Raw genomic sequence first — 14,082 nt, 5'->3', positions numbered from 1 at the left:
CGATCTTGGTGGAGGGCTGCGGTTGCGGCCTTGTTGTCTTCGGTTGAGCCTGCCACCCCATGCCCCTCGCCGTAATGTTGCCTGTGGGCCTGCAAACCTCCAGATCTCCTCCCTGCTTGGCTCAGCTCCCAGCTTAAACTTAGCTTCAACCGCTCCCTGTCCAACTCTGCGTTCAAAATTGCTCACCCTTCTGTGTCACTGCCCAAAAACTGCTCACTTCAGATCTCCTGGCCCAGTTATACGGTTTTTTTCATATTTCTTATCTCAATCCAAATCAAGGTTAGTTCTTTGTTTGATTTTGGTAGGCTTCCTCAGGTGATTGTTGTCTCGTTGTTTTAATGGGTTCGCATGATGTTTATCATTGTCTTCCTGCCCCGTAACTAGTCTTGAACTGAAAGCCATTGTATGTGTGGAGTATTGATGGGTTCGCATAATTTCATTGATTGTGGTCTTCCTGCCCCCATAGTTAGTAGCAATTATTTATGCAAGATTTTGATGGGCTTTAGTTTCGTGTTGATTGTTTTAAAGGGAAGAATGCGTATTCTGTCTCCTCTCGTTGTCTGTTTTCAGGTAAAAGTCCAAAAGTCATATCCTTGTTGATGATATGAAAAATTTGGGAATTTTGAGAACCCTTCAAGGAATACATGCATTTGTACAGCGTTTACTAACAAACCCCAGGATAATTGCAGATGCTTCACATAAAGTGAAGTGCAGTGAGTATTATATGGTAAATGTTTGCCAGCATTTTGTGTTAAGACCATAAGACATAGGAGCACAAATTAGGCCATTCGGCCCATCGAGTCTGCTCCGCCATTCAATCATGGCTGATAAGTTTCTCAATCCCATTCTCCCACCTTCTCCCCGTAACCGTTGATCCCCTTACCAATCAAGAACCTATCTATCTCGGTCTTAAATATACTCAATGACCTGGCCTCCACAGTCTTCTGTGGCAATGAATTCCATAGATTCACCACTCTCTGGCTAAAGAAGTTTCTCCTCATCTCTGTTCTAAAAGGTCTTCCCTTTACTCTGAGGCCGTGCCCTTGGGTCCTAATCTCTCCTACTAATGGAAACATCTTCCCCACGTCCACTCTATCCAGGCCTTTCAGTATTCTGTAAGTTTCAATCAGATCCCCCCTCATTCTTCTAAACTCCATCGAGTATAGACCCAGAGTCCTCAAATGTTCCTCATATGTTAAGCCTTTCATTCCTGGGATCATTCTCATGAACCTCCTCTGGACCCTCTCCAGGGCCAGCACATCCTTCCTGAGATACGGGGCCCAAAATTGCTCACAATATTCTAAATGTGGTCTGACCAGAGCCTTAAAAAGCCTCAGCAGCACATCCCTGCTTTTATATTCTAGTCCTCTCGAAATAAATGCCAACATTGCATTTGCCTTCCTAACTACCGACTCAACCTGCAAGTTAACCTTAAGAGAATCCTGGACTAGAACTCCCAAGTCCCTTTGCACTCCAGATTTCTGAGTTCTCTCTCCATTTAGAAAATAGCCTATGCCTCTATTCTTCCTACCAAAGTGCATGACCTCACACTTCCCCACGTTGTGTTCCATCTGCCAGTTCTTTGCCCATTCTCCTAACCTGTCCAAATCCTCATGCTTCAAGCTTCATGTTAAGCAAGGTCCCACAAGGCCAATGAGGTGAATGACCAAAAATACATGTTTATTCTGGTGTTGTTTGAGTGGGGGATGCAGGCTGGAAAACCAGGAAAACACTAGTATCTTTGTCTTATAATTTCATGGGATCTTTATCATGCAACTGAAGCATGAGGATAGGAAATCACTGGCACAGGTCAACAGGTCCTCTCTTTAATGTTTCACTGAAAAGGGTAACACCAGTGACAATGGCCTGAACTTTACCAATTGGGAAGATGGCCTGAGGGCAGGCAGAAATCCGGTCGGTGGCATGCATGGGTGGGTGGCATGGGGTTTTGCCAGCAACAACCAATTAAGGGTCTGTAGGCAGGAGAGCTGGACAGTTTCTTTTTATTCATTCTTGGAATGTGAGCATCACTGGCTGGGCCAACATTTATTGCCCATCCTCAATTGCCCTTGAGAAGGTGGTAGTGGGCCGCCTTCATGAACTGCTGCAGCCCATGTGATGCAGGAACACCCACAGTGCTATTAGGGAGGGGGTTCCAGGATTTTGAGCCAGCGACAGTAAATATAGTTTCATGTAAGGAAGGTCTGCCGCCCTTGTCCTTCTAGATGGAGAGCTCGTGGGTTTGGAAGGTGCTGTTGGAGGAGGCTTAGCGAGTTGCAGCAGTGCATGTTATAGGTGGTAAGCACTGCTGCCACTTTGCGCCAGTGGTGAAGGAAGTGAATGTCTAAGGAGGATGGGGTGTGGATCAAGCAGCCTGCTTTGTCTTGGATGGTATTGAGCTTCTTCAGTGCTGTTGGACAAGTGGAGGGTATTCTATCACACTCATGACTTGTGCCTTACAGATTGCAGACATGTTTGGGGACTCAGGAGATGAGTTACTTGAAGCAGAGTTCACAGCCTCTGACTTGCTAATGTAGCCACAGTATTTATATAGTTGGTCCAGTTAAATTTCTGGTCAATGGTAACCCCCTAATTAATAGAGGTGGGCAGGTCCTCATCCAGGCAGCTTGTACACAGCTGCCATTTTCAAAGGCACATGTACAGCAGTCAGGTGGGTTGGAAATAGAGGCAAGTAGGAGATGGGGGGTGGGGGGACAGCACAGCAAAGAAGGCAGCAGAGCAATGACAAGGTCCCACGTGGCAGATTGGTCAGGAAAGTAAAAGCCCATGGGATTCAGGGTAATGTGGCAAACTGGATAAAAGGTTGGCTTTGTAACAGGAAACAAAGGGTAATGGTCGATGGATGCCCTTACGAATGGAAAGTTGTCTCAAGTGGTGTTCCACAGGTCTCGGTGTTGGGACCCTTGCTGTTTATGTTATATATTAATGATTTGGACGTGAACGTGGGGGGCACGATTGGGAAATTTGCAGATGACACAAAGATTGGCCGAGTAGTGGATAGTGTAGAGGATAGCCATAATCTCCAAAACGATATAGATGGGTTGGTGGAATGGGCGGTAAAGTGGCAGATGGATTTTAACATAGAGAAGTGTGAGGTCATACATTTAGGGAGGTCAAACAGTTACAGGGATTACAAAATAAATGGGAATATACTAAGAAGGGCAGATTAAGTGAGAGATCTTGGCGTACAAGTACACAGGTCCCTGAAGGCAGCAGTTCAAGTAGACAAGGTTGTAAAGAAGGCATATGGAATGCTCTACTTTATAGGATATAATGTTGGAATTGTATAAAACACTGGTGAGGCCACAACTGGAGTATTGTGTGCAGTTCTGGTCACCACATTACAGGAAGGACATAATAGCTTTGGAGAGAGTGCAGAGGAGGTTTACAAGAATGTTGCCAGGGTTGGAAAAGTGTAGCTACAAGGAGAGATTGGATAGGTTGGGGTTATTCTCCTTAGAACAAAGAAGGCTGAGAAGTGACTTGATTGAGGTGTACAAAATTATGAGGGGAATAGATAGAGTGGACAGGATAAAATTGTTTCCCTTGATGGAGAATTCTAGAACCAGGGGGCATAGATTCAAGATAAGTGTCAGAAGGTGTAGGGGGGAAATGAGGAAGAACTTTTTTATGCAGAGGGTAGTGGGTGTCTGGAATTCACTGCCCAAGTTGGTGGTAGAGGCAGAAACTTTAAATTCTTTTAAAAAGTACCTGGATCTGCACCTGAAGTGCTGTAAGCTGCAGGGCTATGGGCCGGTGCAGGAGGGTGGGATTAGAAAAGGCACCTGGGTGTCCTCGGGCTGGCATGGAAAAGATGGGCTGAATGGCCTCCTTCTGTGCTGTAACTTTTCTATGGTTCTATGGTTCTATATCAGAATGAGAAGGGTCGCTCCATGATTCATGATACCTCTCTGGAGGCACTTTTGCAAACAGTCAAAGGAGATTGGTCCTGTTTCCAGCAGATGGGAGGAGGAGGCCAGCATGTCTCACCCAGAAGGCATGGCTGGAAGTGGCAGACACCATAAGCAGCAGAAGGGTTGTTGCAAGAAACTGGATCCAGTGCAGGAATAGATTTGATCACTGCTGCAGTCTGGAAAGGTGAGTGGCATTTAGAATTGCAAACTAGAAGCCCAGCATGAATTAAAAGACATTCCAGAAATGTAAAGCCAGGCATTGGGGCAACATGCATGAGGCAACATCCGGCACCAATGTCCACTTGAGGCACCCAGTTCACCAGCACTCGAACCCCATCATCAGTCATGGGTGAATTATGCATTAAGGTGGCTGAATTGTCACCTCACTATACCATCCCAAGCGGTGTTGTATGAACGTTTGCAGTGCCTCATAGTGACCATGTGCCCTGAGACAGGATTGGCACTGCATATGTCGATGCTTTCAGATGAAGCCCACTCAGATGCTAGGGAGCATCAATAAACCTGAAATGGGGTGCCTTTCATCGCTTTGGTGACACCAATGGAGGAAGAGGTCATGGAGATTGGATGGGTCATTAAGGGTGATGGAGGTGTGGAAGCTATAAAGATTGAATGAAGCAATGGTTATGTCCAATATTTCCTCGACCATGTATGACCTGTGGCACCTGTGTGGACCTTAACTGGAAGCTCTGAACAAGGTGATGCAGCAGGGATTGGTTGAAGGAGCAGCTGTTTCACTTAAATCATGTCTCTCTAGCAAGTGCAGCAACAGAAGAGGAGAAGACCAGGGCTTCGGCTACACTGGAAAGCTCACAGGATGTAACATCATCTCAAGATATTGCATCACTTCATTTCAGCACAGCGTCCGCCAGTGCAGATACATTCACGTCAGTGGGTTTTGTTGCACTATATGGTAGGCACTGCACAGATGCGCAGGAGGAGGTTACAGCAGCAGTAACAGTTGTGGTCACTTCCCTTCAGAGAAGCGAGGAGATGCCCAGTGATACTCAGCTTCACGCAGAAAGTGAGCCTCAGATGTCGTTAACAGAGCAGCAGATGGTTTAGCTGCAGCATCAAATGTGTGAAAAGCTACCAGAGTTTCTAGAGACAGTCGAAGGAGGAGCCCATCCATACCACGACTGGTTTAATATCTCTGGAATGTGAATGCATGGCATCATCCACTTAGAGAGTAGCGACAAGCATGGAGAGTCACATGAAACATAGCACTGAATGGATGCAAGTGGTGCTTACAAACCTCCATAGAATGGACTCATCTATGAAGTGATGGGTTGATGATATCAGCCAGTCAAGCTGGACCATTCTAGACAACTAGAAGAGTGCATGTAGGACCTGAAAAGCTGAGGAGGGGCTGGTTGAAGGCCGTGGAAACCCCTCTCAAGGCATTTCTAACGATGAAGACAGATCTTTGCCCCTTTGACGGTGATACCAATGCTGTATGTTGGTCTGATGGCTGAGGCAGCCTATGCATAGATGTAAGGGGCCCTGAATGTGATGGGCCCCAGTAGGGCTCAGGCATCTAGGGGCTACAAGCCACAGCATTGTGAAATCTTTCTTCATTTAATCTATCCTGCCCTCCACTATATCACAGTCCTTCCTTTTTGTTCTTCTTCCTATCTTCCTCACTTTACTTGCTCAAAATATGTTACATTTCAAATATTTTCCAGCTCTGATGAAAGATCATAGGCCTGAAACATTAAGGCCCAGATTGCCCAGTCTCCTGATAGTTGGATACAGGACGCACCCCGGAAGATGTATTACAGGACTGCTTGAAAGTACCAACACAAGAACTTTGTGGGAATTGCCAAGGAAGTTTGAACTTCCAATGGGCAATTCCCCTGCTCCCTGGGATCCTTGGAAGAAGTCTCCAACTCTGAACTAGAATTGGAGACTTTGGATGGTTCAGACTTACTTAGCTGGATAGTTACCCAGGAAATGTTAGGCAGGAAAAAAAACTAATCTAACACCCGGTTAACTAGAATTGGCCACTCAATCACTCACTGATCCTCCGCCCCCACCCCCATTAAAATATGCGGTGTAAAATTTTGCTTAATGATTACTCCAGGAAGCACTTTGGAATGTTTAACTACTTTAAAGGAGCTATATAAATGCAAGTAATTGTTGATACGGAAAGGTGCGACTGAGGGAATACTATTTCAGTTTTTAAGTTAAAGAGACTTTATGGTTTATTAAACTTTTTGAGGATTAATCAAGATTGGCAGAAGCAAGTGGTAGTGTTTCATCGCGAATGGAAAATGGTAGTGATGCGCCATATAGCAGTACCTTGGTGAAGTAAGAGAGAAAAAAGAATCAAACTGTGGCGTCACAGGAAGGCTGTGAGTTGATTAGCCAGTGAATATTGTGGCTTTCCCTTTCTCCAAAGTTAAGATGTTAGCCTAAGGAGCTGGGAAATTAGATGGAGAAATGACAGGGCTCCTAGACTGCACATCCTGTTCCAAGTGGGATCTCCAGGACATCTCCTGTGTCTTAGGTAATCATATATCCAGGAAGTGTGTCAGCTCCAGCAGCTTGAGCTACATAGGTAAAAAGAGGCATGTGGTCCTGCAGACAGAATTTAAGGGGCTAGGTAGGAAATTAGCAGGCAGGACCTCAAAAGTATTAATCTCCAGATTACTGTCAGTACCACGTGCAAGTGAATAAAGAAATAAAAGGATAGAGTAGATGAATGTGTGGCTGGAGAAATGGTGTAGGAAGGAGGGCTTTGGATTATTTGGATGTTGGTATCAGATCTGGGGGAGAAGGGACCTGTACAGGCCGGAGAGGTTGCACCTAAACAGAGCCAGGACCAATTTCCTTCTGGGGCGATTTGCTGGTGCTATTGGGGAGGGTTCAAACTAACTTTTAAAAAAAGCAAAATACTGCGGATGCTGGAAACCTGAAATAAAAACAGAAAGTACTGGAAAAGTTCAGCAGGTCTGGCAGCATCTGTGGAGAGGAAAATGGAGTTAACATTTTGAGTCCAGTATGACTCTTCTTCGGAATGTGAAGTTAACTCTGTTGCTCTCTCCACAATTGCTGCCAGACTTGCTGAGCTTTTCCAGCATTTACTGTTTTTATTATTTAAACTAACTTGGCAGGGGAGTGGGAACCAGGAGATAATATTAGAGAGGGATACCAAGGCCGGGATTTTCCCTGACATCAGCAAAGTCTGATATCGGGCGGGAAAATTTTACCTGCTAATGGCAATAGCGGAATTTCATCCCATATCTTGTGGAACATTGTGAAAAAAATCAGAGCACGGGTTTTACATTGGATTGCTGGAGTGTGGATTGCTGAGTTGCAGATGCAGATAGCTACGTGGAAATAAGGTGTTGTGATAACATAGATCTGGCTCAAAGAAGGACAGGACTGGGTATTAAATATTCCTGGATACAAGGTGTTCAGGAAAGATAGGAAAATAAGGAAAAGAGTAGTATTAGCAATATTGATTAAGGAGAACACTGCAGTGCTGGAGGGAGAGGATGTCCAGAAGGGTCAATGACTGAATCTATTTGGCGAGAGCAAAGGATTAGCACAGGTGCAATTACATTGTTTGGTGTAGTCTACAGGCCACCAACTAGTGGGAAAGAAGTAGGGGAACAAATTTGCAAGGAAATTACAGAGAAGTGCAAGAATTATATATAGTTATAACGGGGGCCTTTAATTATCTGAATAGAGACTGCAAGGGAAGAAGCGTAAAGGGCAGAGAGGGGCAAGAGTTCCTAGAATGTGTTCGGGGAAATTTCCATATCAGTATGATTCCAGTCCAATAAGAAAAGGGGCATTGCTGGACCTTGTTCTTGGAAATGAGGTGGACTGAGTGGATTAAGCGTCAGTACAGAAATATTTTGTGTTCAATGCTCATTGTATCATAAGATTTAGGTTGGCTATGGAAAAGGTAAAGGAACAATCCAAAGTAAGAATAATTAACTGGGGAAAGTCAACTTCAATGGAGTAAGAATGGATTTGTCCCAGATAAATTGGAATCAAAGATTAGCAGGCAAAATTGTAACTGAATAATGAACTGCCTTTAAAGAAGTGTTTTGGTCGGAAGAACACAGAAAGATAATATAAATGAAAGGGTACAATTTGAAAGGGGTCCAGGGGCAGAGGGACCTGGATGTATATTTGCAAAAATCATTGAAGGTAGTAGGTCAAGAGCAATTAATAAAGCATATGCATCCTGGAGTAGAGTATAAAAGCAAGAAAGTTATGTTAAGCCTGCATAAAACACTGGTTCGACATCAACTCAAAAGAGAATTACCTGAAAAGGAAAAATTTGCAGTGCTTCAGGGAAAAGGCAGTGGAATGGTACTACGTGAATTGCTCCTTTCGAGGGTCAGCACTGACACGACTGGTGGAATAGCCTCCTTCTGTGCTGCAACCATTCTATGATTCTCAAGGTCTGGGAGGTAGGGGTGCAAAACACCTGGGCCTGTGCTTTAGCGGGGCCTAGGCTGATTGGAGAAGGTGGTGGTGAGCTGCCTTCTTGAATCACTGCAGTCCATGTGATGTAGTTACACTCACAGTGTACCTGGGATTGTCTATGCACCAGATTGGCAGTATCCAAAGCAACCTATCTGGCACATAGACCACCCCAGGTACACTTTGGGTGTACCTACATCACATGAACACATGAACTGCAGCGGTTCAAGAAGGCAGCTCACCACCACCTTCTCAAGGGCAACTAGGGATGGGCAATAAATGCCTAGCCAGCGAAGCCCACATCCCGTGAATGAATTTTTTAAAAAATTGACAGGCCCCTCAGCCAATGATACAACAGCAATCATTGGCTGAGTAAGATGTGCCAGTTCCCAAGTCCCTCCTTTCTTGCTCACTTCATGGACTGTTCTGTTTGGGAGTTGTCAGGTGCTGCTTTCTTCATTAACCTGGCTGGAGGCTGCTGGAGTGCGAGGTAAGGTAAAGTACCTAATGCCTCTGTGTTTAGCTTGTGCCCACAAGGCCTCTCCTCTGAGTCCTCCCTCGAACCCATGATGTCTGTGTGTGGTCCCTGGCCCCTCCAAACCTCACCTTAGTCCCTCCAGTCAGATAGCAAATTCACAAAATGTCAACTGTGTAGAATGATAAACATTAGAGGGTGTGGCTCTGGACCTAGCTTTTCCTCTCGACCTCTTCTTCGAGTCAATGGTGCCTGTGGCTCTGGCTTTCCCTGCTGCCCTCTCCTCCTTCCCTCAAGCCAATAGTGCCTGTGGCACTGCCCTGGCCCTTCCCTTCCTGACCTCTCCTCTGAGTCCTCCTTCAGTTGATGGTGTCTGGGGCCCCTGGCCCTTCTCGAGCTTTCGTTATTCCCTCGACAATGGTGTAGCCCAGGCCCTGGCTTCCCCTGTGTGGATAGAAATAGTACATTATTGCAGGTATGTTGGCTGGTGCTAGTTTTCTGGAAAGTATTGCTATTTTTTAAACTTGAAAGTGAAACCAGGAGTCATGCGCCAATAGAATATGTCACTGTTAGTTCAAGATATTAACATTTGTACATAGAATTTTTGTTTGCAGTGCTTGTAAGTTTCAAATCTTTTGGATGTTGCTGTCTGAATATTACATAGGGACAGATTCAAAGAAGCAGAGCTGGTTGCATAATATGAATGACCAGGTAGACGTAAAAAATTTCATGACATTATTTTGAAGAAGATCTGGGGAGTCCTTCCTGGTGTCCTGGCTAATATTTATCCTTCAATCGGCATCATAAAAATAGATTAGTTGGTGATTATCGTGTTGTAGTTTGTGGACATTTGCTATGTGCAAATTGGCTTCCACATTACAATAGTGACTACACTTCAAAAATGTTCAAAACTGGCTGTAAAGCACTTTGAGGTGTCTGGTTGCTGTGAAAGGCATGATATATGCGCAAATCTTTTTTCCTTCACTGAGGGTGGGTGTGGGGTGGAATCCCCAAATATTATCTAATTTACCGAGAAACATAAGAATGGAGACTGCGTAGTTTGCTTTTGGTGTGCTGAATTCCTCTAATGTTTATCATTCTACACAGTTGACATTGTGTGTAATTGCCTGACAAAGCTGTGGTTGTAAAGTGTATCATACTGAAACCGAAGCTACCAATGGGTTTTATAAATAGAGGCATATAGTACAAAAGTGAATAAGTTTTGCTAAACCTAAATAAAACAGTTCAGCCCCATTGTGACTATGGTTCCCAATTTTGGGCACCTGAAGGATGTGAGGGAGGCGGATTAAAGAGGGGGGTGGGATAAGGGGCCTGGAAACAGGAGAAGTACCAGGGCCCATGATTTCTCTCCCTGGTCCTATGATTCTATGACTCTATGATTTTCCACTGCAAACATCTTGGTATTTATATTTCACTATTGGAGATGTGAAGGAGCAGCATCCAGTCCAGTGATGAAATAGGAGAAATGTTAATTTTTTTTCTCAATAGCTCCTCCACAATAGCGTACATTCAACATATCTCTAGTAAATTTAAATAAATGTGGGTCAGACATCATTACTCTCCATGTGGGAGAACAATTAACTTGGAGGCTGCCTTTGGAAAACTGGGGCGATAAATGTAACAGCCAAAGGACAATCCAACTTGTAGAGCTGTTTTGATTCTGAAAAACAAGATTGTTTACTGTTACTTAGTTTCTAAAAGGACATTTTACAAGGAAGCGTGGATTTCTTTTTAAGCAGAACCATGTCAACAGACCAGAAAATCCATGAGGCATTTTTTTAATATAGTTTACTAAAGAAATCTTAATGTTGAAGAATTTCTGGATGTGATGCAAAGACTACAATCCTCAAAGAAATGATTCATGGAAATAATATGCCTTGTAACCCTTTAAGTTCTAAATTTTTTTCCCAGTGTTCAAAATATGCATATGCTTCCAATCAGATAGCAAATTCACAAAATGTCAACTGTGTCGAATGATAAACATTAGAGGAATTCAGCACACCAAAAGCAAACTACACAGTCTCCGTTTTTATGTTTCCCGGTAAATTAGATTATATTTGGGAATTCCACCCCACACCCACCATCAGTGAAGGAAAAAAGACTTGCGCTTATATCATGCCTTTCACGGCAATCAGACACCTCAAAGTGCTTTACAGCCAGTTTTGAACACTTTTGAAGTGTAGTCATTATTGTAATGTGGAAGCCAATTTGCACATAGCAAACTTCCACAAACTACAACACGATAATCACCAACTAATCTATTTTTATGAGCGATTGAGGGATAAATATTAGCCAGGACACCAGGAAGAACTCCCCAGATCTTCTTCAAAATAATGTCATGAGATTTGTTATGTCTATGTGCAAGAACAGACAGGATTTTGGTTTACCATTGCACTTAAAAGACAGTGCAGCACTCCCTCAGTACTTTGTGCAGCAGGGAAGGTCAAATGGCACTGTGATTAACCATGTCACTTAATTGGGAAAAAAATGAAATTAGACAATGGCATCTATTCATTACTAATTCAGCTAAGTAATTCAGGTTAAACATGTTGATACTGCTGGACATGCTAAACAGACTGTGGATTATTTTGCATATGCATATTTTGAACACTGGGGAAAAAATTTAGAACTTAAAGGGTTACAAGGCATATTATTTCCATGAACCATTTCTTTGAGGACTGTAGTCTTTGCATCACATCCAGAAATTCTGCAACACTAAGAATATAGTTAAATTGTTAACATATATTTAAAATGAATTAACAATGCTACAATTTTCTTTTGCAGTCTTTCTTCTGGCGGTAGAAGTTCTCCAAGGTTAAGATTGCTGTCAGTAAAATCAACAAAGAGGCATGTCACTTCACAAAAAAACTCCAGTAGTTTGGAGCCACAGCCTAACCGAGTGGAGAAAATATGCAAATCATTGCGGAAAGGTCTAAAGTAAGAATCTATATAAATTGTACTATGACACAAAATAACCAAGTAAAGTACAACTTACTCCATTTGGCATTAGTCATATATCTATGCTATAGTGCTATTTAATTAAATTAGCCAAAGTGCTAACCCTTATAGTGAACACTTAAGATGTCATACATGACAACCATCAAATTTTCAGGCTCACATCAGCATTTTGGCGGTATTCATTATGTCAATGTTTGCAACAATAGGCAACATAGACTGAACTACTCTTACTCTTCTAGTGCACCAGGTTTTTCTATCTTTGCAATGGTACATCAAACACCAATGACAGCTATTATATCCTCTGCAAAACACATCTAGGAATTCCCCTGAGAACATAAACACATACAGGCTGCATTATCTGTCATTAAGGCTAGGACGGGCATTTAGAGGGTAAAGCACAGCATTAGCCACTGACAATTAGTGAGATCAAATGAGCAGAGGTTGGAAGAATGGATGATGGTTTAAAGGAGAAAGGAGAAGAAGCTGGAAGCAGTGCTTTGGAGTGAGCGATGAAGGCGAAAGGCTTGAACTGGAGGAGTGGAAGATGAATAGCAGGTTTACTGGATTGGGGGGAGTGGGCAGTGGGGGAAGTACTGCTTAAATTCAGAAGGGAAAAGTTGAAGAATGTTAGTATAAGCTGAGGAATAGGAGAAGTGAAAGGTGGGGAATGGAGTGAGGTACTGGGTCTCTGTGAATTAGGTCCAGGAAGACTAGATACCTTTGTAAACTTGGACAATGAATGTGGGGAGATTGGATGTGAGCAAGTTACTGTCGAGGTAATATGATGGTCAGATTGAGGCTCTGTTATAGTGCAAATGTCACTCTGATTTTCCTTTTCTAAGTTATATAAAAAAGGCAATTATGAAGTATAAAGCTACTTAAAATTTTCCAGAATATATAATTTGTAAGGGCAAAATTCAAAATTTCCATGGGCATCCTTAATAATGTGTTGATGGACAAAATTTTCCATTCTAGAGACTAAGGAAGGTGGCTGGGGGTTGGGGGGTGGTTGGGGGGGTGTTAGGGGGGAGCCGGTGGGGTGGGAGATTGGCATGATTCCCGCTGGGTGGCGGAGCTGACTTTCACGCCTGATTTTCTGCTTTTCAGCTCATTATTGATGCATCAATGAGAAGCACATCGAATCTCATGGCATGGCGGGCAGTAATTCATCCGTCTTGCCATTACTTCATGGGGACAAAGGTCCTGGCACTGTGTTTAAATAGCACCCACACAGACATTCACTCACTGCAGGCCAAGTGGGTTGAATGTCTTCATTACCATGGCGACCAAATGAAACAAACCCTCGGCTCCATGGTTCAGCAAGGCCTCCCTGGGGATTCACCTCCAGGCCATCCAGGAATGGCAGGTGGTCCTCTTTCCAAGGGATGGGAGCAGGAGGTCCTCCCACCTGACTACGCTGGCTTACAAGGAGGTCAGTGTCCCTGACCAACAGAAAAGGACCACCCTGCAGTGTAGGAAGAGAATGAATGGTCTGATGCACTCCATCAGGGTAAGTGAAACTTCTAATCACTCCAAACTCACACTCTCACAAGGGTATCAAGCAGTCTAAGGGTTCAAGTCCACAGCGATGTCACACACTACCAGCAGATGGGACATCAGCACTGATTGCCTGACAACCACTTTAAGGTCCCCATCTCATGTAAGATGCTGCACAAACGGCATCTTAATCCCTTGCTGGGGAGGGCTCAGCACACACAGCAGGCATGCATTCTTCTGAAATGCTCTTTCATCTGTGCTGTTCACAGTCAATCCATCTGTCTTTATGCAGGACAAGAATGCCCACAACCAACTGGAGAGAGTGAAGACTGGAGGGGGAACCCTAGAGCTCAGGATACTCTCCTCCCATGAGGAGCAAGCAGCAGGATTCATTGGAGAGGGTAGGGATTGCTCCTACGGAGAAGGCCTCCCGCAACAAGCCCATGAGGCTCCATCTAGTATACATCGACAACAGGGGGACAATGACTGTGAATGACCTATTATGTTGGAGCCTGCCTAGTCAATCACTAATTATCTCTTCTCTTTATTCCTGCCACCAGCAAGAAAAGGAAGAGGAAGAGTTCCAGCAAGTGCCACAGCCCCAGCCGCCAGTGCACTTCAGATAAGAAGGCAGAGAAGGCATCTAATGAAGGTCCGTCACTGTGTTCACCTGCATCCTCTACCAGCACAGATACAAGCACCTCGGTGGGTCCCAGTTCTAGAATAGGCTCGGGG

The 14,082-nt window shown here is 44.0% G+C and overlaps 1 protein-coding gene across 6 annotated transcripts in view; it reads left to right on the top strand.

Moving 5' to 3' along the window:
• The window catches only part of ripor3 (RIPOR family member 3), a 295,541-nt gene that overhangs the window by 133,577 nt on the left and 147,882 nt on the right, over window positions 1–14,082 (top strand). For 5 of the 6 annotated variants that reach the window (XM_078555330.1, XM_078555329.1, XM_078555332.1 and 2 more), the window contains one exon: window positions 11,677–11,829. The exons of the other annotated variant lie outside the window; for it this stretch is intronic. In XM_078555330.1, coding sequence (XP_078411456.1) covers window positions 11,677–11,829 — 153 coding nt within the window. The remainder of the gene's footprint in view (window positions 1–11,676; window positions 11,830–14,082) is intronic. 6 annotated transcript variants of the gene reach the window in all.

Source organism: Cetorhinus maximus, chromosome 13 (assembly GCF_964194155.1).
Source record: "Cetorhinus maximus chromosome 13, sCetMax3.hap1.1, whole genome shotgun sequence".
NCBI classification, from domain to species: domain Eukaryota; kingdom Metazoa; phylum Chordata; class Chondrichthyes; order Lamniformes; family Cetorhinidae; genus Cetorhinus; species Cetorhinus maximus.
Note: the sequence above shows the minus strand (reverse complement) of the source record. Positions and strands in the feature narration are given on the sequence as shown.